This window comes from Rhamphochromis sp. 'chilingali' (assembly GCF_963969265.1).
Source record: "Rhamphochromis sp. 'chilingali' genome assembly, chromosome: 12".
In the NCBI taxonomy this organism is placed as follows: Eukaryota; Metazoa; Chordata; class Actinopteri; order Cichliformes; family Cichlidae; genus Rhamphochromis; species Rhamphochromis sp. 'chilingali'.
Window position 1 is genome coordinate 28,636,483 of NC_137939.1, and position 26,568 is coordinate 28,663,050.

The window sequence follows — 26,568 nt, forward strand, 5'->3', positions numbered from 1 at the left end:
GACTTGCAGCCTTCAATATTTCCATCGAAAAGCAGGATGACTGCAGAAGTCCCGAGGTTTGGTTGTCTACTGTGAACACTTCAAAGAGCTCATTCACTCTTACTCGCTCGATCCTCTTATGTCAGTAATCTTGCTATAAGAATAATTTCCGTTTATCATTGGATACTATCAACTGTATTGTTTCTCCTCCATCTCAGCACGCTCTGTTACTTTCTGATGATGATTGTAACACATTTATCAATCACTTAAATCACATAAATAATGTGATGTCCTCAAACTGCTTCCGTTCGGTGCCTTGAGTCATTTATTTGGCTTTGCTAAGGTAACTCCTCTACTAAAGAAACCTAACCTTGTTGACAGCTCTATTGGTAACTATCAGCCTATTTCACAATTAGCAAATTATCAGAAAAATTGTAAAAAGTTTGTTCGAATCTTAAGTATGTCATGGTGATGGAAGCCAACAGTAACACGGAACAACTATTTCCCTTTTTATTAAAAACCTCAGTGTGGACAACCACTGTCCTCCTGCAGTGTGTCATATATGCAGTACAATGTTTCACATACTTTACCACTTTGTTGTTGTGAGAGCCGTATTCTTTTATAGCAACATCAGTCACTCCGCTCCTCAATGTGCACACTGCAATCTCAAATATTATTTAAATTCTACTTTTTATTCTGTCTATAAAATAGAGAGAATCCTTCATGTAAGTAAAAAATATGTTTATTTTTGTTAGACCCCCACATGCAGTTACAGTAGTTGTTTAACTCTTTTCCATTAAAGTGTTTATGTTGCTCATCTACAATGGACTTATCGAATTAATTACCTACTTGAAAAACAGCCAGTTTCTCATGTCTGACACAGAAACATGCAAAATAGATACACAAAGTTGAAATGCAACTAATACAAAACCATACTTTTCCAAACTCTATATTTCTCTGATATAATTTCAGTTCCAACAGCAGAATTCGTCATGCGCCCCGGGAAAAGGCTGGACTATCCTAGGAGGACAATGACACAAGCACAAAAAGAAGACAGTACTGTTATTTAACTGGTCATGTTGCAATCCTGGTACCATCATCATCCTTCAAATGCATTTATTTCCAACTTCTACTTAAACTTTAAGTATTTATATTTCATTTAAAAAATAAATAAAACTAAGTGTCAATCAACATAAATGTGTTCTGCAAATTATTACTTGGCGTACTTTATAGTATGAGCAAAAGTGGACTGTCCAAAACATTTTTACAATGAATAGTGTGAAGAAGGTCAATGTTTAAGGCAAAGCTGAGATAGTTTGGACATGTGCAGAGGAAGTTGGTGTGATGGAGGCAGATGAAGGCTCAATGCTGTGCCAACCCCGAAAGGCAGCAGCCCGAAAGAATAACAAGTGAGAAAACACATCAACACAATTGTCACGTTGTCAAGTTAAGAACTTGTAGAATATGTGAATGCACATTTAGTCAAAATCCAACTACATGCACATTTTTAAGGGTTGACATGTTCTAATGCTCTGTATTTATTTAACAAATTTAATTCAAATTTGTGTTTTGCTTCTCCGACTGCAGTCCTACCTCTTCCACTATTGCATCCCAAGCCACTGGCATTTCCTATTCGATCGATCCTGGCTCCAAAACAGCCAGAGGTGCGTTTCCTGGTGGCCATCAGCAGGTCCTGGAGGCGGCTCCTCTGATTCACAGTCTTGCCCTCAGTTAGTGGTTGGGCTTTTTCAGATATCAGAGGTTCTTGGTTCCCCTCTTGGTCCCATCCTTGGCTGGCCTGGCTGCTTTTGGGCTCTTGGTTCATGTCTTCATAATAAGCTTCCAAGTCTTCTTTCTGGACCACTTCATCCAATGTCTCCTCAAAGCGTTCCAGCAAAGACTGTTGTAGAAATCATAAAGCATCTAATAAATCAGGTGGGACGTGCAAGTGTGTGTGTGCGTGTGTGTGTGTGTGTGTGTGTGTGTGTGTGTGTGTGTGTGTGTGTGTGTGTGTGTGTGTGTGTGTGTGTGGATGGGTGGGTGGGTGGGTGGGTGGGTGTGGGTGTGTATACATAATGAGGGTGACAGGCTGCAACAACACCCCCCTGGGAGCCCCCACTGCCAAAGGACAAGGGCCCCAGAGAACCAATGGGTAACCAACCCCACAAGAGGCCGGCCATCCCAGCGTGAGCCAAAAGAAAGGTCCCAGGTGATGAGGATTGTTTGTCAACCCTTGTTTAAAGGACAATAGTGGACTTTTAGAATGAGATGAAGTTGCTGAACCCTGACCTCCAGCATCTCAAATCAGTTGGTTTAGCTATAAACTTGTGTGAGGAATTTATTGACAGTGGGGGTCTGTCTGTCAGAAAAGGAGGAATAAAAGCTGCCTCAGCTAGGTAAACAGGAAGCAACAGTTAACCCAGCTGACTCTCACACTGGATTATTACACCTCACAGAATCTCAGTTCCTATGTTATGTTTCTTCTGCTAATACTGATACTATAGTGTACACTGCAAGCTTTTAAATACAGACCTTATGGTGCAAGTGAGTGTTTGAGATATAAAGGATGAGTATGACTGTATGAAAAATAGAGTGCTTTTAAGATTGACAGTTGTGACATGAGCACCCGACAGCTGGTCAACAATGCTCACACTCAATGCCTCAGGTGCAGATCAAATTGAAAAACACACAGCAGTGACGAGTTGTGTGGGGCCACCAAGGTAGCCAGGAAAGACCCAGTTCATCAGCTGATCATCTAAATCCCCTACTACACCCTACCTGGGGTCCCAGGGTTGGGACTCACCATCTCCACCGCAAAGCGTGGACTAGAGTCAGCAGATGGGTCCCGAGTCTGAGAGCCCACCTGGAGTCACCCACTCAGCCAACAACAAACAAGAGGGACCCATCATTCACGATGTTTAAATTTTAAATATCACAGTTATCATCAGTGCACAGATATTGTGACGTTCACACTATGAACCAAAGGCTGCATACTTTCAAAACAATGGATGTTTTTATTGCCTAATTTAATAGGTATGCAAATATTAACAGCATATCAGGAATAAAGGTGAAGGTTTTGTTCATGTGTTGTCAGTGCTGTGTCAGAGTCAAAGCAAACTCATTAATAACTGTCTACTTCAGCCACAGCTAAACCACAGCTTGTTATTCTGGAAGCAGAGAGCTCTAATTTCTAGTTCACCTCAGCTAATTATAAGATGAAGGAAGAATGAAGATGAAGGTTTTGATGAAGTTAAAATTACAAGTGAAAATCAGGAGAACAAAGTAAAGCTGGTATATCTTTGAGATCAGATCAATGTGAGGTCACACTCTAATGATAACTACTTTTCGACATTGTGTTGCTTTGTTTGTAATCGCCTGATCTGTTGTTGTGTCTTCTTGGTGTCATCACAACAGTCAACATTTTATCTTGTTATGCCCTCTCAATACTCACAAATCCAAAGAAAAGCATGTCAACACGTGGTCTGATTTAAACTATATTTGAAAAAAACTCTTTACTTTGTCAAGTAAAACATAAATCAGTTATACTGGACTGGATGCATTTGTGCAATTATAAAATGCTTGTAGCATTCCTACAAGCATGGTATAATTGAAGACACTGATACCAGTGAAACTGCCTTTGAATGACTTTTAAATGTTGTAATAACAGGAAATATGTTATTCATGCAACTATTTTCTCATCTTTGACCCTCTCTCTGTTTGAATATCAAAGTACCTGACCCTTCACAGTGTAATGTTTTCACAAATGGTGTGTTGATTACAGGTGTGACATGGTTTCTTACCTTGAGCTGAGCCAGGTCATTAGCAGATGAGGGCCTCCCCAGTATGTGGCTGCTAACCAGTGTTTGCTGACACAGCAGGGCCAATACACCCCACAGAACCTCAGTTCTCATGTTATGTTTCTTCTGCTAATACTGATACTATAGCATGCACTGCAAGCTTTTATATACAGACTGGCTCACATACACAACCATCTACATACACTTACCATGCGCCAGACAGGCAGTGCCATCATTTTGTAGACGGCCCCAAGTGCATTCTGACACCTCTAAATGATAAGGCCGCTGGTCAGATGTCTCTTTAAGTGGCGCTTGGTGGTAAGTGACATGTGTGTGTGTGTGTGTGTGTGTGTGTGTGTGTGTGTGTGTGTGTGTGTGTGTGTGTGTGTGTGTGTGTGTGTGTGTGTGTCTATGTATACAGTATATGTGTCTGTGTATCATCATGCTTTCCAGTCAGCAGTGGCATGACCTAAGGAGCCATCTTGGATCTCTGAGCTGTGTATTGGGAAGAATGCAGTTTCACTATGCAAATACTTAACACTGTCTACACTCCTAAGAATGAAACGTACCATAGTAGGTTAAAACTGCTGCTCGTGGTTCCATGGTTTAGATTAGGACAGGAAGGAAACAATGTTATAGTCAAAGGAATATAAACAGTATCGTGAATATGATTTATTACCATAACTGAAGGCATTTCTTCCTGCCATGAGTTTGTAAGGTAGGAATAATACAGCCTATAATCTAAAATTATAGGCTGCATTATGAACAGGCATGAACAGGCAGTATTATAGAAAAGAAGAAGCATATACTGTGAGTATGTTTCAATAATAGGTGGCCTTTAATAGAAAGTAGACAAGAATTACATGGACTCAACTTTCAAGAAACAATCATAAATTTACATGTTTTATAACAAACAAGTAATTTTCACATATTTAAAGAAATATTTACAAAATAAATATTTGAGTTTTAATGTGTATTCGGTGAGTTTCAAAGTTAAGAGTTACACAAACACCATGTTCTCATTTTACTGTAACTCCACAGTATTAATCAGACAAATCAGAGCCTGAGGTCTTTATTGGTTTCTAGGGTCTTTGCAGTCGCACATTTTGGAAGTGCAGACTTTGATGCACTATGATAAGAGATTGCATTTCATGGGTGGAGCTTTGCCTTGTTCGCTCATTCAGAAGGCACATAAATGGCACATTTAATAAGGGATGTGCTTCACACAGACCCCTAATAATCCTGCAGATTTGAATTCTAAGGAGTCATTTTAAATTCCTATTTGGAGAAAATTAAAAAGCAATTTAAAAAAAATCACAAGGTCACTCAAAACTAAACAGAACTGAAATAAATAAATAATATTTAGAGAATCATTTGTTTCATTTTGCTGAGGAGACTAATACCATTGTCATGCTCAGACCTCATGTTTAAAACATACAAAAACTTTTTTTTAAATTTGCTTTTGTTTTTTCTTTACACTCTTGGCGTGGGACAATCCTCCACAGCTGACCAAGCTCCCAGAGGACTTTGTAGGACCTATGATGGCCAGCTAGAGCCGGAGAATTATAGGGAATGTAAAGTATTTGGGCAATAAAATATGAGATTTATGTGGCTTTGCAGCATTACAGATGTGCCACATATACTTGCACAGTGTGACCTTAGCTGCCTTCAGGCTTTGAGCAGACAAGGACATTAATCTGAGTGGTAAGAAGGAATATAAAGGGAGTGCACTGGGTGTGATTGAAAAGTAATGTGATCCTGGACATGCTGCTGCAGGAGGTGTCTGTGTGGCCTGATGGTTGAACTGCTAGCTGTTGGAATGCATTTAAATTACCCAGAATTCATCATTGTTGTTGCTGTTTGAATCCACTTCAGACCAATACAGTTTGGACTCCTTTCCATCATTTGAGGAACAGGCTAACCAAATGACTGTGGCTGTGGTGAATGGATGTGGATCCTGAGCACCCAGCTTTTGCGTGCTCTCTCATGAAAACAGAGCCAGGAGAGCCTGAAAGAGCGTAATGTCATGGCTTGATGCTTTGGCTTTATGAGAACTCCAAACAATGAAAATTAAAGCAGTGACTGCAGTCAGCAGTTCAAAGCTGGGCGACCTTCATTTGGTTCCAGTTGCAGCAGCTGTGCTTCAGATGGGACTGAACTGGGAGCACATCCAGTTCCTCTTCATTGGATGGGAATGGGGTGGCTGAGAACCAGTTGAAACTTTAAACAGTGATTGCTTTTAGCACTGAGTGAGTTATGGGCATATTCACAAGACAACTCAAAGTTATGGATTGTTATGGATAATTCAACCACAGGCTGCTGCTACTTCCTGCTTTCATCTTTCGATCTGTCCATTTGTCTGACGGTAGACTCCAAAGCACTTGCTCTTGTATTATTATACTGTGGTGGACCACTAGAGGGCTCCACTCACACCCAGTGTTGAGGAAGTGTGTGTTGCTGTGTTTGTGGCGCGATGTGTTCAGTTGATGTTGGAGAGGAATAAAGAAGGAGTGAGAATTAAGAGCTCTGTGTCGTCCATGCTTACCTCCACAATACAGTCTTTATCTTACAATTTAAAGTGCCCTGAGTCAACTGCTGTTATGATTTGGTGCTATATAAAATTGAATTAAATTGAATTGAAATTGGAGGCTGAGGGAGCTTCTTCAGGGCCACACAGTGAGCTGCCTCAGAGAACCTGTACACAGTGGTTAATATAACTGTCTTTCCATCTGAGAGGAGAAAATCAGTGATAAAATCCAAAAAGATGTATGACAAGAACCTATTTGGAATTGTTAGTGGGTGAAGGAGACATGTGGGGGAGGCAGGAACGTATTCTTTAACACTAATGAAGGACACCAAAAATATTGTTTCAGGAAAGAAGTAGTTCTACTTACCCAAAGGTAGCAGGCAAACCTAGTGATGTAGTCCCAGTGGAAGCTGGGAAGGAATGCCATGGTGGTAATTTCAGTTCTTAAAAAAAAAGTTCCAAATACAACAAAAGTTGCCTCGAGATGCTGTAAGGTAAAAGTCTTCCATCACCGGTACAAGCGGTACATGGTGGACAAATTGAATCTTCTAAAAACAAGAACCATGGTGTAAGATTGGAGTTCAAACTTTTAGCAGTCTGCAGGTAGGAGAGAAATTGTAGTCTGTGGTCCAGCTGGACCTGAGGTGGGGCCAGGCTTCACCTGTCAACCTCGAACAGGATTTTGAAAAAAGTAGAGGAAAATCCCAATCTAAACACAAAGATGAAGACGCTAAAGAAGTCTCTTAGGACATCTTTTCTGAGGGTCTGAGACACCGTAGGGATTGGTTAACCCAAACAGCATACGAGGTGTTTGAAATGTCCCAGTGGAGTTTTAAAACAATTTTCCATTCATCTCCATCTTGGATTCTAACCAAATAATTAATTTTTTAAAACCCAGTTTAGTAAATAATGTTGCAAAGATCAGAAGACAGAGTTGATTAAAGGCTGTGGATACTTACTCTTGACAATGGTTTGGTTAAAGTTCTGTAATCTATAGATGGTATGAGTGTTTTATACCTTTTGTTGCACACTCTACTTCAAACATACAAACTACACTTAAAATAAAATATGACAAGAAAACTATTACATACTCTTACTATAACTAAAAAACACAACTTTTCCTCAGATCCCCAGACTCTTGAATGATGTACATGGTTCATGACAACCGCTTCAATAAAACCTTAAATCTAAAATGATAAATCGATAAACCACCCCGCCATTTTCTTCTGCTTCTGTGAAGTTGGGCCGTAGGGGCAACAGTCTAAGCAGGGAAGCTGAGACCTCGCTGTCACCAACCAGCTCCTCCAGCTTATCCAGAGAAACATCAAGGCATTCCCAGGCCAGCCGAAAGATTTCTCCAGCATGTCTTGGAGAAATCTGGTGCCCACTCGTTACAATAGCAATGATTAGTCGTCTAGTCGTGCACGTGCCTAGTATATTTCTAGACGAAGAGATTTTTAAGATGGGTTGTCAGACCCAACCCATCAAAAAATATCCATAAAATTCAGATTTTTTTGGAACTGAGATGTTTATTAGCCCTTATAACAAAATCCACAAATCTTTTTTTTTCCTACATAATGTTGTGCATGATATATGTTTATTATATATTTATTATATATTTTTTGTATCGCATTTGATACATTGGATGTTTTGGCAACTTTTTGTTAACAACAATGTTAATTTTAGACAAAAAATGAGTTTTGTCCATAAGATTTTGAAATTATGGCAAGTATTGATCATGTTCATGAGATAGAGGTCTCAGAAACTCATATTAAATATGATACAAAGGACATTATAGGGTTAATACCCTGTTCGGTGCCTGTAACAAGAAATCACATGTGATTTTTCTTCCCCCTTTATTATCTCTAAAAGGGGAATTTATTTAACAAGCTGGGGACTTGTAAAGTGTGGTGGAGTCAGTGTGAATTGTTATACATCTAGTGGAAACAATCAATATATCAATCAGTCAAACAGCCATCTAAACCATGTGGCCATGAAAGGTGGTTTGAACACTCTAAAAAAGTCAGCAAATTCAAATTCACTCATGATGATGTAATTGTAGCTTTAATCAGTGGAGCTCCTCACTGATGATGGAGTGCTAAGCTGTACTGTAATTCACTGTACATCACTTCCTTGTTAGAAAGCGTTTAATCAACCTCGGAGACGCAATCAGGTGCCAAGCTAAGCATGTACACACTAAACTACTCAGCTGATCAGCAGTAACGCACTGGCAGTGAAATAAATGGGAATGGAAAATCATTATCACCAATAAACAGTTCAGCATATTAATCAATGTTGTTGAGTAATGATCTGTGTCAGATCATTACTCTTTTTTATGAAGACAGAAAAATAAATCTGTTATCAAATGAATTCTGTATATAAACGTCCTGCATAGAGCTCCCTGCTGCTGTCAGTTACTCAGAATGACAAGAGCTTCTTCATTAAGACAACACTGCATGTTTCAGTGTGTGTTTTTATATTTGACAGTTCAAAGGAAAAGTCTCCCGTACATTTGTGCCTTTTTGAAATATGTTGGCTGTGTCTCATGGTCAGTGATGAGGGCCAATGACGTGCAGTTGTAAACATTTATTAAAACATTCAACAGTACACAAGGAACAGTTTGGCTTTGATTATTTTAAATATTCTGCTGAGCAACAGTATTTAATAAATATTAGTAAATAAATAGCCTTTAAATAAAAGTATCTTTGGGTAGAGACGTTGCAGTTTTGGAATTTAGATGGTAAGACTTCATCTTTGCTTTGGATCTGCAAGGGAAGAGTAAGAGAGTAAGAGTTAAATCTGTGGTACATTACTCTAACCGTGTTGTAGTGTAGTTACTGTAACTTACTGTATCTTCCCACAGTGTTGCACCCCAGAGAGCTCATGGAGCCTATTCTGTCCATCCGTCGCCCAAAACAACCAGAGGATTTCCTAGATGAATCATTGCGGACACTCTTGAGGTTCTTGGCCGAAAGAAACTCCCGGATTTCAGCTTCATCTAGTCCGGTGTCTGGCTGATGTCTATCTCCTGCGTCCTCTCTGCTAAGGCTGTCTAGAAGATCTCTCTGTCCAGGGGCATTTTGGTCCACTGCCGTTTGGTCTGAAACAGACTCTTCCAGTCTGCTTAGGAGCACCTTTAAAGATCCACACAGATGAAAGTTGTACTGTGTCTTGAATAATAAACATGGCAATTTAACTATGGCATGAGGATAGACAGAGGCACTCAAATGTATTTGTCAACAGTTTATGTCTCAGTTTATTGAGATTATTAGAAGCAATGTTGGAGCACAGGTGACAGATAAAAATGATCAGACTTTATGCTTTTATCACATGAGAGATCAAGGCTAAATATTGGGAACAGCTATGGAAGGAAATGCAGGATGTTGTTCAACATTTTACGTGAATAAAATTGAGTTCCTTGTTCTGATTGCTGCTACAGATTGCCTGAAACTCCCAGAAAGACTCAACTTTTTCAAGAAAAACTTTAGTGACTTTAGAGACTTACCTTCAAGATGTCCATGTCAGTGTCAGTCAAGCCAGTGCTGATGGGATATGTACTAGTCAGCTGCAGCTTTAAAATGAGAAGGAGGCTACAGAGCGATATAGAAGACAGACGCATGTTGCTCTGTGGGTTGCTGCAGCTCGTGTTAGTAGTTGGATGAATGGATAAATTCTCTTTTTCTTCTTTGACTTGTAGGTGTTTGGATGCCGGAGCCAACAGCAGCACTCTCTTTTATACTTAAGGTTAACACACATAGGTATGCCAGGAATTGGACCGGCATGCCTGACACCTAATTCTGATAACACGAGCTGTCGGAAAATGCTCCTTTTAAAGCATTGTATGCTAGTATTCTTATGACATAGCCGCTTACATATGCTACTTTGCTTGAGAAACATTCTCCAGAGCCTCCCCACCTCACACGGGACACTGTTGTCACTGAGTTACAGGAAGTAGTAAACTAATGTGACAACATGATAGTGTTACTAAATGAAGACACAGATGTAATAGTTGTACGGTCACCTCGTAATAATTGCTCTGAGAAATCATCTTTTAGTGGAAGGAATAAAAATGGGGGGTCCACTCTGCTAATGGGCTGTTTACATTGCCTAATGTTCTTTTCTTGAAAGTGTATTTTAAAGTCTGTCACCTTTGGGTGATTACAACATTTTTAATTGTCGGTCATCACTGACCTGCTGTGAGAAGCAAAGGAAAAACAAAACACTACACATATCACTCACAAGTCTTGTGATAACTTTAATCAAATATAGCAGTGAATTAAATGATTATGAATTTAGGTGAAGTACTGTCTCTAAAAGACGGATTCAGCTCTGCTTTCATACAGACAGATACAGGAAATCTTTTATATTTCATGCAGTTATAGTGACTGACAAGTAGTAACTGCTAAACTCACTGCTGGGATTTTGGTAGGTCTAAATAAATAAAATCGTTTTTATTATTGTAGCAGTCTCATTTGGACCACCAAGTCACAGAATCCTCAGTAATTGAATGAACACAAACACAAACAAAAAAAACAATAATTTAATGAACAACAACAACAACAAATTTCACTTTCTTGTAAGCAAATTAACTTCAGAATAAACTCCTCTAAAAAAATTAAAGGGTCATCACACTATCTGGGTTTGGGGCAAGGTGGAGCAGGAAAAGCACTGCTAGAGCCAGATCACCAGTAAGCTACTACTGCATTTTCAAACAAAACATTCGTGAACGGACCTAGAGAACACTACAACTAGCAGGTCTGCCACTAGTGCCCCAATTATCCTTGCAGATGAGAGCAGGTTCAGCCCTGAATCCAAATAAGAATGAGAATCCAGCTGTGGTGGGGTGGAGCAGCGGGTTTAGGGTGTGGAAACAGGGGAGGCTGATCTTCACAACTGATGAGCATCATTTAATCATGCATTACCTATTCCAGTAGCTGCTGGGGCCGGAGAGGAGCATTTTCATCCAGACACAGGAGCTGGCGTGACAGAAACTGACAGCGAAGATAAAGGAAGAGCGCTGCAAAGTTCAAGAGCACATCAATCAAATAAAAACTGCCCAAGCATCCGGGTCGTGCCAGGAGTTTTTTCCACAGTGGTGCTGAGGAAAATTTCCTCCAGGCCCAGGAGCGCCCGTACAAAGGGAGCGGCTAGATTCTGGCAATTTTCACTGGGAGACAAAGTGCTTGTATTAGTCTCTCCTTGTAGCTTCTCTGGTGACCCTGTAGCTTCTCCAGACCCTTCTCCGGTGGCTGGAGGTGCCAAATTTCAGCTTTCTGGCCTCCCCCTATTGTGATAACCATCTCATACAGGCCCAGAGAGCAGATTTTGCTGTGTTGCAATAGCAGTTTTTGCAGATGTGTTCTCCCCCCTGCCCGGCTGTACAAATGCCATGGAGCAACATTTTGAAATGCAGCCTGATGTGACAGCACGTTCAGAGGTTACCTGAACGCCAGAGACAAACTGTGCAAAAGGAATTGTTTGAACTGCTCAAGCTGGGAATGATAGAAGAGTCAAACAGTGCATGGAAGAGTCGCACAGCCCCATAGTTCTTGTACTAAAGAAACATGGGTCCATATGGTTCTGTGTTGAAGTTGAATGAGGTTTGATGTTTGATCGACGAGCTCCTGGACCAGTTGGGCAGAGCTAGTTTTTTTTTTTACGATGCTAGACTTAACCAAGGGCAAATGGCAGATTCCCTTATCTGCAAAGAACATCCTTCACGAGCAGATAGAGAAAGTGGCTGAAATCCAGAAATCCCAGAGTGGCTGAACAAGGCACTAATTGTGGCAGTACAGAAACAAGCTTTCAGCACAAGATCTATAGAGAATGAAACGCCACAACAAAGTGGCCGGCATATTGTACAGCAGGGGTCCCCAATCCCAGTCCACGAGGGCCGGTGTCCTGCAGGTTTTAGATCTCGCCCTGGGTCAACACACCTGAATCACATGATTAGTTCATTACCAGGCCTCTGAAGAACTTCAAGACATGTTGAGAAGGTAATTTATCCATTTAAATCAGCTGTGATGGATCATGACACATCTAAAACCTGCAGGGACACCGGCCCTCGTGGTATGGGATTGGGGACCCCTGATCTACAGTAACATTGTAGCACTCCTACCCTTTTATTCAAAAGGCCTGCTTTCAGTAATGGTGACCACAAACACTTACCAACAATGCCATGGCCACGGTTAGAAAAACTGCTGAAACGGCCAGCAGTTTTTCTAACCGTAACAGTGGTCCCAGTGGTAATCGGAGTACTTGGTGCAGTGACTCCCAAGCTAGACGAGTGGCTCCAGCAGATCCCAGGAACAACATCGGAGATCTCTGTCCAGAAGAGTGCAATCCTGGAAACAGCTAAGATGCTGTGCAGCACCCTAAAACTCCCAGGGCTCTGGTAGAGGACCCGAGCTTGAATGATGGACTTTAGACAATAATACAATAATATATGGTGATGGTGACGATTTAATGATTTTGTTTGCTTTCCACCAGGATGTTACCAACTTCTAATTTATAACTTCTTAAGTTCTACATCTATCTGTGAGTCCTCCACCATAGTCCCCTTGCCTAAGAAGCCCCACATCACCGGCCTGAATGACTACAGACCGGTGGCACTCACCCCAGTGGTAATGAAATGCTTTGAGAAGCTGGTCCGCAGACACATCACAGCAGCCCTGCCCCGCAGCCTGGATCCACACCAGTTTGCCTACAGAGCAAACCGATCCACGGAAGACGCTGTAGCCACAGCACTCCATGCTGCATTAACTCACCTGGAAGAGCATGGTAGCTATGTGCGGATGCTCTTCGTGGATTACTGCTCAGCTTTTAACACCATCCTTCCACACAAACTGGTGGCCAAGCTACAAGACCTGGGGCTTCCATACAGCACCTGCATGTGGATCAATAGCTTCCTCTCGGGCCGTAGACAGAGAGTCAGAGTTGGCCATCACACATCCTCAGCCCTGAGTCTCAGCACTGGCTCACCCCAGGGCTGTGTGCTCAGTCCACTGCTCTACTCTCTCTACACACACGACTGCACTCCTCGCCACCACAGCAACATCTTTGTGAAATTTGCAGATGACACCACAGTGGTGGGGCTCATTTCCAAGGGAGACGAGTCTACGTACAGAGACGAGGTGGAGCAGCTGACGTCATGGTGTAAGGCCAATAACCTCCTCCTCAACACTTCAAAAACCAAAGAACTCATAATAGACTTCAGAAGGAAAAAGGCAGAGATCCAACCACTATTCATAAATGGGGACTGTGTAGAAAGGGTGGCAAGCTTCCGCTTCCTGGGAGTCAATATAGAGGAGAACCTTTCCTGGAGTGTGAACACCTCCGAGCTGCTGAAAAAGGCCCAACAGAGACTGTACTTCCTGAGAATTCTCAGGAGGAATAACATCACACAGAGACTGCTGGTGTCCTTCTACAGAGCCACCATTGAGAGTGTTCTAACTTACTGCATATGCATCTGGTACACTAGCTGCACAGGGGCTCAGAGGAAAGCACTCCAAGGGATCATTAACACCGCCCAAAAGATCACTGGCTGCCCTCTCCCCACACTGGAAGTTCTACACAACGCCCACTGTTTTAAAAAGGCCCAAAACATCATAAAAGACACCTCACATCCTGGCCACTCCCTGTTCGAACTGTTGCCCTCAGGCAGACGGTACAGGGCAATCAGAGCAAGGACTAATAGACTCAAACACAGCTGTTATCCAACTGCAATAACACATCTGAATACTACAAAAAAATGTCCATCACGCCACTCTTGTGTTAATCTATGCACGGTCTGAAGCATGTGTGTGGGAATGTATGTGAATGTTTTACTGTTATATCTTATTAGTATTTTAAGTATTCTATCTATTTTATTTATTGAATTTTATTGTTTTATTTATATTTTGATATTGCTAGGGATGATGCAATGATCGGGGACCATTCTTAATTTCGCTGTTCTCATGACAATGACAATAAAGTTTCTGATTCTGATTCTGATTCTGATTGTAGGTTTTCTTTTGTATCCATTTGATTAAATATTTTAGTTCACTGTGACATAATAATGCAAATTTGTACTGCTTCTAATCTATCGTGTCATTTATTATCTTGTAGTGTTGCTATGGCAATTTTGGGTTTCTTGTTTTTCCGATAGATTTTTGTTGCTCATGCATCGAGGAATTTAAACCAGTTGTCTGTGAGTGCTATTGGGGGCATTAAGAACTGATAATTATTGTGTGGACTTTAATTTTGACTGTTGCAAATCAGCCAGTTAATGACAACAGAAGGTTGATCCAGTGTTTGAGCAGATACTCACTCGTATTATTTGAGGTATTTGTGTCTAACTGATGAAAACAGTCATACAATTTAAAAAGGCCCCGACATAGTTTGGACTGGTTGTGCTGGTAAAATGTGTCTATATTGGAACAATAGTCATGAGGAATGGGTCAAAAAATTGAGAAGTAGTAACTAAAGGAAGCATCTAATACTCTACGAGTGTATACATGCCCACCTGACAAGCTTCACTACTAATTAGGTTTGTTTCACTAATAGATCCTGCCCTTGACTGTGGCAACAACTTGAAATGAGGTTCTAACGACAGTCAACAACACCTGTGTTAAGTAATAAGTAGGTAAAACATACTTTATTTCCTCTTCGGTAAGAAATACTTGACCACAAAGGAATACTTTTTGTCATAACTCATGGGTGTTTTATTTTATAATTGAAGATTTCAACACAATGTAAATGTAAACATTCAGTTGGTTTCATCACACAAATATCACAAAAATAATGTTTACTCAAGTGAGTGAAAATAAACTGCACATTTTTTATTGTTTATATTTGGTTGGAACCCTTTGAGTGGTCAATAAAAAACTATTCAGTTCCAACTTTTAGATGTTCGTTGACCGAGGGGCTGGTATTTAATCCCGACTGACTGACCCCACATATTTAGCCAGTCTTACTGTTTGTGTGCGTTGTACTTCTACCTGCCAACCCGCAGGATTAGCCATCAGTTATGAAGCACTTCTTTTCTTCTTTTTGTAAGATATAGTTACTTGTTACTGTACAGCAGAATATTATATGATTCATATAATATTATATAATGTATCAGACAAAACACAATGAAGTTTCATGCAGTGAAGCTATTAGACAATATCTAAAACAAGATAAATAAGGCTGATGTCAGGCTAATATATTTTACATTCTGCTTTCATCTGAACAGCACAGAAACAGTGCAGTGACAGAGCACATTTATCTGTGAAGTAGTCACTGACATAATAAAAAAAAAGTGTCTATTTTTGGGCACCAGTTTAGCTCAGTTGGATGAGCAGGTGACCATATGTAGCATGGCTGAGAGCAGGCGGCCGGGTTTGGACCTAGTCCTTTGCTGCATGTCTTCCATTCTCTCCTTCACTTTCCTGTCAGCCTTCACTGTTTCTGTCTAATAAAGCCAAAAAGTATATTTTAAAAAATACTTCATTTTTGTACTTTTGCTCATCATTTGAGAATTTTTATTGGTTTCTTTTTTGTTCTGAGACTGGTTGAGAAATTACAACAAAGTTGTAGAAATTTGGTGAAATTCAGTTTGATTCATTTTGTCATTTTTAACATTAATTGTTTGCTTGTTTTTTCATTTTGGTCTACTGGCATGTACAATCAAGAACATGTGGAACCAAATGTTTCATATGCCGTGTCTCTGAAAGCTGTGATTTATATCTTGTACCTCAAATACTCAAATATGAGAGCTTTGACTATGGACTGCTTGTGAAGCCTAACCCAGCAGCTTTTTATTTTCATCCATCCATCTCCTGCTAACCAGTTCAGGGTGGGATGGCTCCTAGCTCAGCTATCATGGGGTGAGAGTCAGAGTGCATTCACGGAAATTTTAAAAAATATATTCATTATATTTTAAGAAATATAGGCATTTAAAAAAAAACGTCTATATTGCTCCTAATGGAAACAATAAAATCAGCAGAAGTGATCTTGTTTCCTATCAGGTGATCACATGATCAAATGAAACAAACCAAACAAATCCTTCAGGTACCGGCTCCCCAAATCACAGACACCTTTATTTCACGTGTATATATCTCATTAAAATATTTCCTGGGAAAGTCTGGAGCTGCTTTAAATTATGTCAGGAAAGAATTGAATGCAACACTCAGCAATTATGCAAAATAACTGTTTTACTGCAGTACATTCTATTACAAGGCAACTCTTATACAACAGCATAAAATAAATAATAAATACATTTATAATAATTTAACAGCTCACATTTGAAAAAGGAAAACACAGTTTTGAATATGAACCATGTACAGCAGAGTCTGAATCAACCGCCCTTTAAAGTGTCAGTCAAAACCTTGTGGTGTGAGGGGAGCTCGGCTCTTGGTTGCGTTTCACACTGATGCGCTGAAGGTCCCCGCCTGCTGACAGAACAACACGTTATTAGTCCCAGTGAAGAGCCACCCTCACCTGCTAGAACTGCCCAGCTGTTCTCACACAATGACATACGAAATCCGATCTGATTAATTATATGTATAATGATATTTATTAAAAATAAATAAACAAAATAGGATGTGACTTAAATCTTCCACATAGGGACCATAATACTGCTTCTACCATCGATTTATATTCATATTAACAAATCATATCAAGTTATACATGAACGCAAAATACCTCTGCATCAAGACAATATTTTAACTGCATGTATTCATAAAATGTAACATTTAGTGGCGCAAATTGTTTCTGTTACTCAGAATGAAAAGAAAGACATTGAAACTATGTTTGTCTTTTTTTCTGTCTTGCAACTATTCCAAATAGCGTTAAACGGAAAGTTTTCTGCTTCTTACCTTTAGCATCCCAGCCCACTGAAGGAACCGATCCTCTCTAATCGGACCCCGAAACAGCTCCTCATCCCACCCTTCTTATACCGGCTCCACGAGCGCTTGGAGGTCCTCACGAGATCTTTGAAGATGCGGGAAAGGAGGTTCTGTTTAGCCACCAGTGCGGAGTTACTGGGGTCAGAGGAGTCCCATGGCTGTTCCTCTGGCGCCCCGAACACCGACTTGCCCGTGTGCAGGTCTTTCCCCTCCACCTCAGTCTCGTCTGCGGGGAGTAACGGTGAGGCGTTGATCTCCTCTTCTAAAAGCTGCTTGAAACTCTGAGGAGAAATGAAATAAAGATGCTTTTAGAATAAAGTTGCCATTTCTGCACAGTGCTAAGAAACTAACCCGCAAAGATTCAGCAATAAATAACTCATCATTATAAAAGGAGACATTTACACCAGCTGAAAGCTCAGGTAAACTCACCTGAAGGTCAGAAACGGGTTTGGCTCCTACGAAATGAAGCAGTAACAGCAGAGACACGCCGCAAACAGAGACAGTCAAACTCATTTTCTTTTGTTTTTCTTGCTCTTTTCTGTGAGGACCAGCTGACGCACGCGCACTCAGTCCGTCTCTGCTCCACTGGCTGTCCAACGGTGGACAGGTGCAGCTTTTATACGCGACCTGATTCCGTCATCAGTGCTGGGGAAATTAACGAGGTGTGACTAATGTTCCCACACGTGGGAGTAGAGTCTAACCTGACTGCTGTAGGCGTTCAAACTCCTCTGAAGCTCTCTCTGCTGCTCAGTGTCAGAGCTTCATTTTAGAGTTGAATTACTCACGACATGGAACATCGCATCTGTTTGGCTTTCACTGCCATAACTTTGTGACAATACGCATCAACACACTTTGTTATAAATGTGTAATTACTCAAGAACAAATGAGAAAGGATTTTGGAAGTTGGCATTTGGATAGCTGACCCTTATAATCACTTCTTAACTTTATCAGCCCTGTAAGTACAGTACATGGTGAGTAGTTGGTTTGGAAATACCATATTAGTGACTCTTCAAGTAATTGAGCTCATTCATTTTTATTTCTGAGCCATAGTCGTAATTATATCGCGAGACCTGCCTGAATTCCAAACATAGAATTGGCACAAATATAGATGTTAGTATGTTTACAGCACAGGTACAAGTACTGGTTTATTATTTTAAATTTTCAACATAATAACTCAAAATGTCAGGTTTTGTTTGTTGGAGTTTTTTAGTACCAGACCAGTGCTAATCCCTCAGACCTGATTGTGGGTTATCAAGTCGAAATGTTGTGTTGAACATTTTGCATTTTTGAAGTGATGTAAATGACATTTAACTGTATTAGGTAATTAAGGTGGCGTATGAAAAATACTTGTATTAAAGCACTTTTAAATGCAAGATAAAAATGGAGTAACTGTTCCTCAACTCCAGATTAGAATAAAGTTTGGTTAAGGTTTGGCGAAGCCCAGTCAAACTAATGTGTTCTGAAGTGATGAGCCACATGTGCACATACCGCTGCCCCTAGCTCACCTCCCTGCAGACATGTACCAGGGGTAAATGATGAGCGATTAGCCCTGGACCCTATGAAGCTGAGCACACCGTGTGGAGGTGGATGGAGGCTAATTGACATTTCACCAGGTTCTCAGCTGGAGGGCTATCATATGAAATTGGCGCAGGCAGCAGTGAACAATTCACATGGTTTTTATGGAAGAAATCTGCACTTTTCTAATTTGTTACACAGAGAAAGATACTACATGTCTACATGTGCCAGATGTGATGCTGTCAGACAGAAGACAGGCATTTAGAGCCTTTGTTTCTCAGCATTTAAGAAACTAAACAAACATATTGTATGAACCACTGTGCTTTAATTTTGGGGCTTATATGCAATAGTTACATGATAAAAGATAAAATGCAATTTTTTAATGCTGTGCTGAGAAACTTTGTCCTGCCATTTTTAGTTCTTTCTTTAGTTGTTGATTATTGGAGGGTTTTTCTGCCTCTTGGCCCATTTTCAGCAGTGGAAGCTCAGTCAGGTTAATATCAGTCAAATGGCTAAGCTACTGTACAAAACTGACAATATGTTTTATGTCATTGTTCAACTCGTACAACTCTTCTTTCAGTGGACATTTTATTGCACTTGTACTTGTACAGACGTTAATGGAAGCAATGTTTTTTAGTGTTTTTCAGTGTTCACTATATGTATTCTAAGTTGACGGGCAGCTTCTACAATTAATTTTATTCTCATTTTCCTTTTCAGATTTTTTTAGTCTTACATGTATGGACAAGGTTCAAACTGGCTGCTGTTCCAATCATGTGTTTAAGCACTCGTAGACTGTATGACCCGCCCAGTAATGACGTGCTGTCACTGGGCACTGCCACTCAATGGGGTATGATTCATTACTAGCAGATGCTTGATGAAGAAACATGATGAAACATGATGGTTAAATATCTTTTCTCGGTCTCTTAGCTCTTTGTGTTTCTTTATACACACACTAAAGCTAATAGAGTCATAAGAAAGAAAATTTGACCTTCATGTTGTGCATGATTAAATATCCAAGTTCTGGGGGCCTCTGGATGTCTGGAGTTTTGATCTCCTCCATACCTGCTTCACGCCCTGGAGGACGGGGCTGTGGCCCCCCCACACCCTCTAGCAGATTATTACATGAAGGAACCTTTTAAAAAAACAAAAAACAAGCGCGTCCATGCTCACAGGTGTACACACGGGTGATCACACCCACAAACTACACCCTTTTTGGCTCCTACCTCAAAGCACACTGTGTTCTGTTGATCTTATGTGCTGCACAATAATGTTTAATATTTAGTATTTACTGTCATATTCCCATATATCATTGTGATGTTGTTTATTCTATTACTCTTGTTCTCTTCTGCTTGCTTTCTTTTTTCTCTCTCAGCAGGTGATCCAGGTGATTGATATATGCATTTTTTTCCTCTGCCCGTTCTGTTGGTTTTTGTCTTTTGCCCTTCTCCCCCGTCCCTCTTCTCAGCTGTTTCTCTTTCCCTCTTTCTTTCTCCCCTTCTTTCCCCCAGTCAAGTCTGTCCCGTATTCAGTAAGTGAAAATAAAATAAACAATAAAAGGTGAATCAAATGGACCATTACGGCAAGGCTGGGATGGTCAGTTTGGTAAAGTAAATCCGTTGGGCATCTTTCTTTGCCTTTAGACAACAATTCTGATGGCAAAAGAGCCAAACGGGACAGGCCAAAAATAAAAAAAATTAAAAAAATAAAATAAAAAATATCCAAGTTTGCAGCTTTATGGAGCAAAACTGAAACAACCGTCAACATCAGGTTAGGTACATGAACACACAACATTTTAGGATATTTTGGAGGTTGCTGGATAAATACTAATCAAAAATCACTGGGATTTCAGACAGACACCAAAAATAATAAAAAATTTTAAAAATAATAAAACAAAAAAAGCACTCGGTTGTAAGGTCAAAGCAAACAGGGCTAAGTAGTTCTTTCTTTCTTAAAAAGCAACAGTTACACATTTATGATTAAATATAAACACCTCTAACTTAGCATGATGTAAAGAGAACAGGTAGACGTGGTCTTTGACCAGTGAAAGACAGCAAGCAGGTCAACAAGCCTGTTGTTCACAAGGCCTCTACAGTATTTCACCCAGACTATGGACTCTTGTGGACAACAGGCATGCAACCAACTACCCCATGTTTAACTGATATGTGCACATACCATAATAATATTAATGCACATGTCTCCTTCTAAAGATTACATTTTACATTTATATAGCACATATAGCATGAATGGATGTGAGCTATGAAACTGTAGGAAGGAACTGTTGAAACTAGGTTAAGGAATCCTTTGTGGGTTTAGTGAAAGAATTTAAATAATAGGAGATCACTTGAAAGAACTGAACGCGATTTATTGAGATAAAGAAGTTGTATGACTCCAGTGACCCATCGTAGCAGATCAGAATCCCAATGGTGACCCCCACCCACATCTGCTGAGCTCAGCTGGAACCACAATGCAAGACACAATGCCTTTGTTTGTATTGCATTTGGAGATCATTATGCATGTGTGTGGATATTTTTTGCACTTACTAAATGTATTTATTTCTGTTCATCAAGAAATCCACAAAGTATACCAAGATATTAAAGAAACTGACTGCTGACAAACGTCTGTTTTTTTTCTCTTTTCTTTTCTTATGACTGTGTATCTTTCTGACCTTCTTCCAGCCCACAGCTTAGACATTTCCACCTACTGCTAATCATTCACAACCATTCCAAAAATAGCCATCAAAATTCACTTCCATAAACAATAAGCCAGCTTCAGTTAACTCGTTAACTTGTTGGTAGACACTGAATGTTTCAAATATTACCAGCTTGTGTCTATTTTTGACTTGCAACCCCCCCACAGGGTAATTCTGTTTCTGTAATAAAGCCATTTCTTAGTTGTGAGAAAAGCAGCAACATATGAAACTGAGTGTAGAAATAACAGGACTTTGGCTGTGTCGACTTTTATGCATCGTGCTTTCCTTTCTTCCTTTTTACAGCATCACGGTCAATTTAATTCTATTCAAGTTTTATTTATGTATCACCGATTCAAAACAGCAGTTGTTTTATATTGCAACACAAAGACCCTAACAAGAATTCATTGTAAATTAATTGTGGTGCACTTTCTAAGAAGAGAGCGTGTGACCTTGATGGCTCAGAGAACTGCAACGTTAGATAAGACAATGCAGGATAATAGGGCATGATTCAAAGCTTATAACTCACATTAACGGCAGGTAGGTTTGCAATTTGTGTCTTTAGCGGGAACCAGAACAGTGATCATTCATTTCTCAAGCATATATGAAAACCAAGTGCCAGTGAAGCTCTAGCTCCTTTGCACTTTTACATAAAAAGAAACTAATTATTTAAAAACAAATCTATGTTTAAAATGAGAAAATGGCCAATAAAAGTATGAAAGAAACAGCTAGTACAACTTTAATTTGTCAGTTTTAGTTTAAGAGAAGAGGAAGTCAATGCCTGTTGTCTATCATGTTGCCAATAAGTGTCTAAGAACTTAACAATGAATGGATAAAAATATAAAAGCCCAAAATTCCTGTCATATCAGTGCACATGCGCCAACCAGCATGTGGCCTGTTACAGTTTCTCTGTCTTGGCCAGTGCAATCCTCTATGCTGTTGCATGCTGGAGGAGTAGATTGAGGGTTGCTGATGATAACAGACTCAATAAACTGATCCACAAGGCCAGTAATGTTGTGGGGATGGAGCTGGACTCTCTTAAGGTGGTGTCAGAGAGGCGGATGTTGTCCAAGATAAAGACAATGTTGGATAATACCTCCCACCCACTCCATGACATGCTGGTCAGTCACAGGAACACGTTCAGTAAAAGACTGAGATTACCAAAAAGCACCACTGAACAACACAGGAAACCATTCCTGCCTGTGGCCAGGTCCCTGTACAACTCCTCCATCTAACACACTGTAAACACTGCAATAGCTACACCCTTTCTGCACATGCTCTTCTTTCTTTCTTTCTTTCTTTCTTTCTTTCTTTCTTTCTTTCTTTCTTTCTTTCTTTCTTTCTTTCTTTCTTTCTTTTTCAGATATTAATCAGTAAGTGACTTATATGTATGTATATATATTGTGCTATTTCTAACTTCTTGAATTGTCTGTTTTTGTTACTGTTTGTACTGGAGCACTGTAACCAACATAATTTCCCCTAGGGATCAATAAAGTATTCTGATTCTGATATATGTATAAACTATATACAGTAGCTATGCTAACACATTTTTAATAACATCTGCATCCCCAATTCCCAAATTGTTGGGACAGTGTAAAATGTAAATAAAACAGAATGCAATGATTTGCACATATCACGAACCTGTATTTTATTCACTTTTATTCACATTGTCTAACACAGAAAACATACCAAATGTTTAAACTGAGACAATATAACTCTCATGAAAAACATTAGCTCATTTGAATGAGAGGGAACAAACTAGTGGAAAAGTAAGTAGTCCTAAAAAGAAACCACTACGGGAAAATTTATCCAGTTATTAGTTCAACTGGCAACAGATCTGTATTCAAGGCTGACTTCACTTCAGCATTGTTATAATACCACTAACAGCTGACTATGGAATATCAAGTAGTAGGAGAATTCATAATTGGATAAATTGAAGTAAATTGTTGCACGGCTACTTCATAAATTCTGTTTTCATGGATGCCTGGATGTTAAACTTAATTGTTACACCTGGTAGAGCAGCCACACTGATCGTTTTCTTAAAGATGAAAGTTTGTAGACAGTTTGTAACTCTCAGTGTTAGTTTGACTTTGGGACCTGAAGCAAAGTTTGGACCTGCTGAAAGTAACCCACTGTTTCACAAGTCTTTGTAAAAAATAATAATATAGTGTATGATGCAAAGAAGAAGAATGATCCAGACACACTGAATCAGAATCATAATATTTTATTAGTCCCTGAGGAAATTACGTAAAAGAGAAAACGTAAAGTAAGAGTAAAAGAGAAAGAAAAGTTAAAGTATGGAGAAAAAAGCAGGAGCAACTGATGGTTCATGCATGCGTACTATATATGTTGCTGTCTTCTTTGGGCCAAAGCTCATTTAAAATAGAAATAGGCAAAGAAGAAAAGAGTTGTGTGGTCAGACAATTCTAACATTTTTCTGGAAAACATGGATGCTGCATGCTCCAGACCACAGAAAAGAGGACCATCTTGTTATCAGTGCTCAGTTCAAAGGGTTGCATCTCTGATGGTTTGGGGGTGCATTGGGAATAAAATCAGAACAAAAAGAGTCTCTGAGCTCAAATAAAACAACAAATATAGTCCAGGGGCCTGGTCCATGGAGCTAAACAGAAGGCAGCGCAGATCAGGGAGTCAGCTTGAACACTGGCTTGATTCAGAGGCAGGGACTGCTGACAACATAGTTCACGGGGTCTGCCAGGAGGTCAATAGCTAAGATGGAGAAACTCTGGAGGCTCGCTGAGTGGGCATCAACAGAGATGGAGTAACTATGGAGGCCAGCGGCTAATGATGGTGAGGGAGACCCTCAAGTGGCTTCGATGGCAGCCTACAATGGCGATGGCCAAGGAGACGCACCTCTGGCTTGGGCTGGCTTAGCAGAGAACCCAACGAGCTTAACTTGGGACAGGGACTGTGGCTGTTCTTGCTTTAGATTCTCCAGGGGGGCAGAGCTAACTGGGGGCTGTAGCCCTGTCTCTGGGGATGTGTTGGCCAGACTTACAGTCACTGGGCATTTTAGCACAAGAATTTACCAAACAGTTCATTACAGAGGTTGGCTCACAGCTTGTGCCAAACATTCCATGTTGGGAAATGTTGGGAACAGGTTGTAAATGTCTCCTGTGAGTCTTTAGCATTAACTATGCCCTGGCAGTATTCCAGAAGCTGGGTAAACATTTCCTCTGAAGCCTCTGAAAATCAGAGTTTTGCACCTGATTCTTCACAGCCTCCTACCTGATGGGAGGGGACAGGTGTATCTCCTGGGTGAGGAGCGTCTTTAAAAATACAGGACGCTGCTGTATATGTAAGGTCATCAAGAGGCTGCTGCCAACATCCTTCATGCATCCTTCGTGCTGAAGATGATGGGAGAGGAGTAAATGTTGTGAATTTTGATGGAAGAAATTAGATTGAAGAAAGAAAGAGCAGGCATGAACTTTTCAGGTTTATGAAAAATGCAGGAACTACTGATGACATGGCATCGTCTGTGGAATGGTTTTTCCTGTGGGTATACTGGTGTGGATCCACAGTGACATCGATGTCCTTTATCAGGGCTATAACCAGCCGTTTGAAGCACTTCGTGACCATGAGGGTGGAGGCCACCATCTTTTAGTCATTCAGTCATTTTTGGGAATTCAATTAGAATAAATTTATTTCAGTTTCAAGTGTTACTTATATAGCACTAAATCACAATAACAGCTGCCTCGAGGAGCTGTATGTTGTATGGGCAAGACCCTATAATGATATAAATGAGGGTGATTATGGCAGGTATTGTTGCCTGTGAGAGAGAGGCGTCCGGGATTTCAGTCAGCACCTCCAACAGATTAAACAGCATAAATGAACAACATTTATGTTTCATTTAGTTGTTTAGACCCATGAAGAACAGTAACCCTCAGAGCAGCAGCAGCACAACAAAACCCAGTGGAGCTTTTACTGGAGCATTTCACAATAAACCTGTCTGTACTTCTTCTTTAACTACTATTAGATGTAAACAATCGTGAAAAACACCACTGTAAACTTGCAAGACAGTGCGGCCGGCTTTGACAGTCAAATATTCTCAGGACCTCGACACCGTGACTGTTTACCAAAACCAAGATTTGTACCAACTTTTGTTTATGTACACATCCTGGATATTTCCCTGCCAGATGGTCTCGATACACATGAAAGCGTGGCATGCCATCGATCTGGATGGTTGAATCTGCTGCTGTTTAGCAAGGTTCCCAAAAGTCAAAGTACAGCACAGTTCTTCAACTTCCTGAAAACCCCAAACCTTGTCCACCTTGTTGTCCAGTGAGTGGACCAGAAAAAGAGACAGGATCAGTCTGTTAGCTTTTGGAATGGCTATCAAGCCAACTTCCTGATCTCTCCATTGCATAAGCTTCCTATTGCCTCCTGGCTGCTGTACCAGGGTGTGCTCTAGGGATTTTATGGTTAAACTCCCTTATCTCAGTGAGGTCAATCTTTCTGTACATCATACCTTTGAAAACTAAGAATCCGCTGCAATGCTATGCACCATCATTGTATATGACACCCCAACTTCTCATGAATGATTATTGATTAATCTTCAAGTGAAAACATCTTGTTAAGTTTTGGTTAGATTTCAAGTTAAACTTCTCCTGACTTCTCTTGTGTTACCATAGTGATGTTTTAGCACATTACACATTTAGCTACAGTTTTCTGCATGAAGGGACTATTAAGTTACCCTGTTAATTAAACACATTATCTTAAACAGTTACCCAGTGCACTGAAGTATGGCATCAAGGGGCCTTTGCCAAATGATCATCAGTGACAAGTTTGGAGTGAGACTTGAACCATTTAGATTTGCAGTTGCAGGATACAGCACCAACAACGGTACAGCAACAGAGTGTTGCCACTCTCAGCAGGATTTGGTCGAGCTAATCTAAACTGTTTTACAATTTCTGTTTATGCATGAGCGATAAAAAACGTTTTTATTGTACAATAAATTAAAAAGACGAACTGACCTATTTTCGACACTGGTGAAAGTTTTTTCAATGGTCACAGTTTTTATAGATGCAAGGTAACTTTAACCTAATATTTTTGCTTTAAAATATCATTAGCTATTTCCTATAGTAAGCTAACGATTAATAAGACGATGTCAGAGGAATTGGTGCACAAATTATCATCACTCACAGATCAGTGCTGTCGCTCTCTATACACAGTTCGCAC

The 26,568-nt window shown here is 40.2% G+C and overlaps 3 protein-coding genes across 3 annotated transcripts; all 3 read right to left on the reverse strand.

Annotated features, from left to right (window-relative positions):
- Positions 1-580: 580 nt before the first annotated feature.
- On the reverse strand, positions 581-3,955 carry nppa (natriuretic peptide A). The gene is made up of 3 exons (XM_080900077.1): positions 3,780-3,955; positions 1,573-1,879; positions 581-999 (listed from the first exon to the last, which is right to left on the reverse strand). Exons 1-3 carry the CDS (start codon positions 3,888-3,890, stop codon positions 995-997), a joined length of 423 nt encoding a protein of 140 aa, XP_080756203.1. The 5' UTR covers positions 3,891-3,955; the 3' UTR covers positions 581-994.
- Positions 3,956-8,857: 4,902 nt separating this feature from the next.
- nppb (natriuretic peptide B) lies at positions 8,858-9,993 on the reverse strand. Its single transcript, XM_080898748.1, has 3 exons — positions 9,809-9,993; positions 9,152-9,437; positions 8,858-9,068 (listed from the first exon to the last, which is right to left on the reverse strand). Exons 1-3 carry the CDS (start codon positions 9,920-9,922, stop codon positions 9,052-9,054), a joined length of 417 nt encoding a protein of 138 aa, XP_080754874.1. The 5' UTR covers positions 9,923-9,993; the 3' UTR covers positions 8,858-9,051.
- A 6,504-nt stretch (positions 9,994-16,497) lies between these two features.
- On the reverse strand, positions 16,498-17,733 carry nppal (natriuretic peptide A-like). The gene is made up of 3 exons (XM_080898358.1): positions 17,601-17,733; positions 17,142-17,452; positions 16,498-16,718 (listed from the first exon to the last, which is right to left on the reverse strand). The coding sequence occupies exons 1-2, from the start codon at positions 17,682-17,684 to the stop codon at positions 17,144-17,146; spliced, it is 393 nt and encodes a 130-aa protein (XP_080754484.1). The 5' UTR covers positions 17,685-17,733; the 3' UTR covers positions 16,498-16,718; positions 17,142-17,143.
- Between the last annotated feature and the right edge of the window lie 8,835 nt (positions 17,734-26,568).

Coding starts and splice junctions, on each gene's coding strand:
- nppb (XM_080898748.1), bottom strand. CDS start 9,922: ATGCGTCTGTCTTCTATATCGCTCTGTAGCCTCCTTCTCATTTTAAAG. Junction 9,438..9,808: donor CTGACATGGACATCTTGAAG/GTAAGTCTCTAA, acceptor GGATCTTTAAAG/GTGCTCCTAAGCAGACTGGA.
- nppal (XM_080898358.1), bottom strand. CDS start 17,684: ATGAGTTTGACTGTCTCTGTTTGCGGCGTGTCTCTGCTGTTACTGCTT. Junction 17,453..17,600: donor AACCCGTTTCTGACCTTCAG/GTGAGTTTACCT, acceptor ATTTCTCCTCAG/AGTTTCAAGCAGCTTTTAGA.
- nppa (XM_080900077.1), bottom strand. CDS start 3,890: ATGAGAACTGAGGTTCTGTGGGGTGTATTGGCCCTGCTGTGTCAGCAA. Junction 1,880..3,779: donor ATGACCTGGCTCAGCTCAAG/GTAAGAAACCAT, acceptor TTTCTACAACAG/TCTTTGCTGGAACGCTTTGA.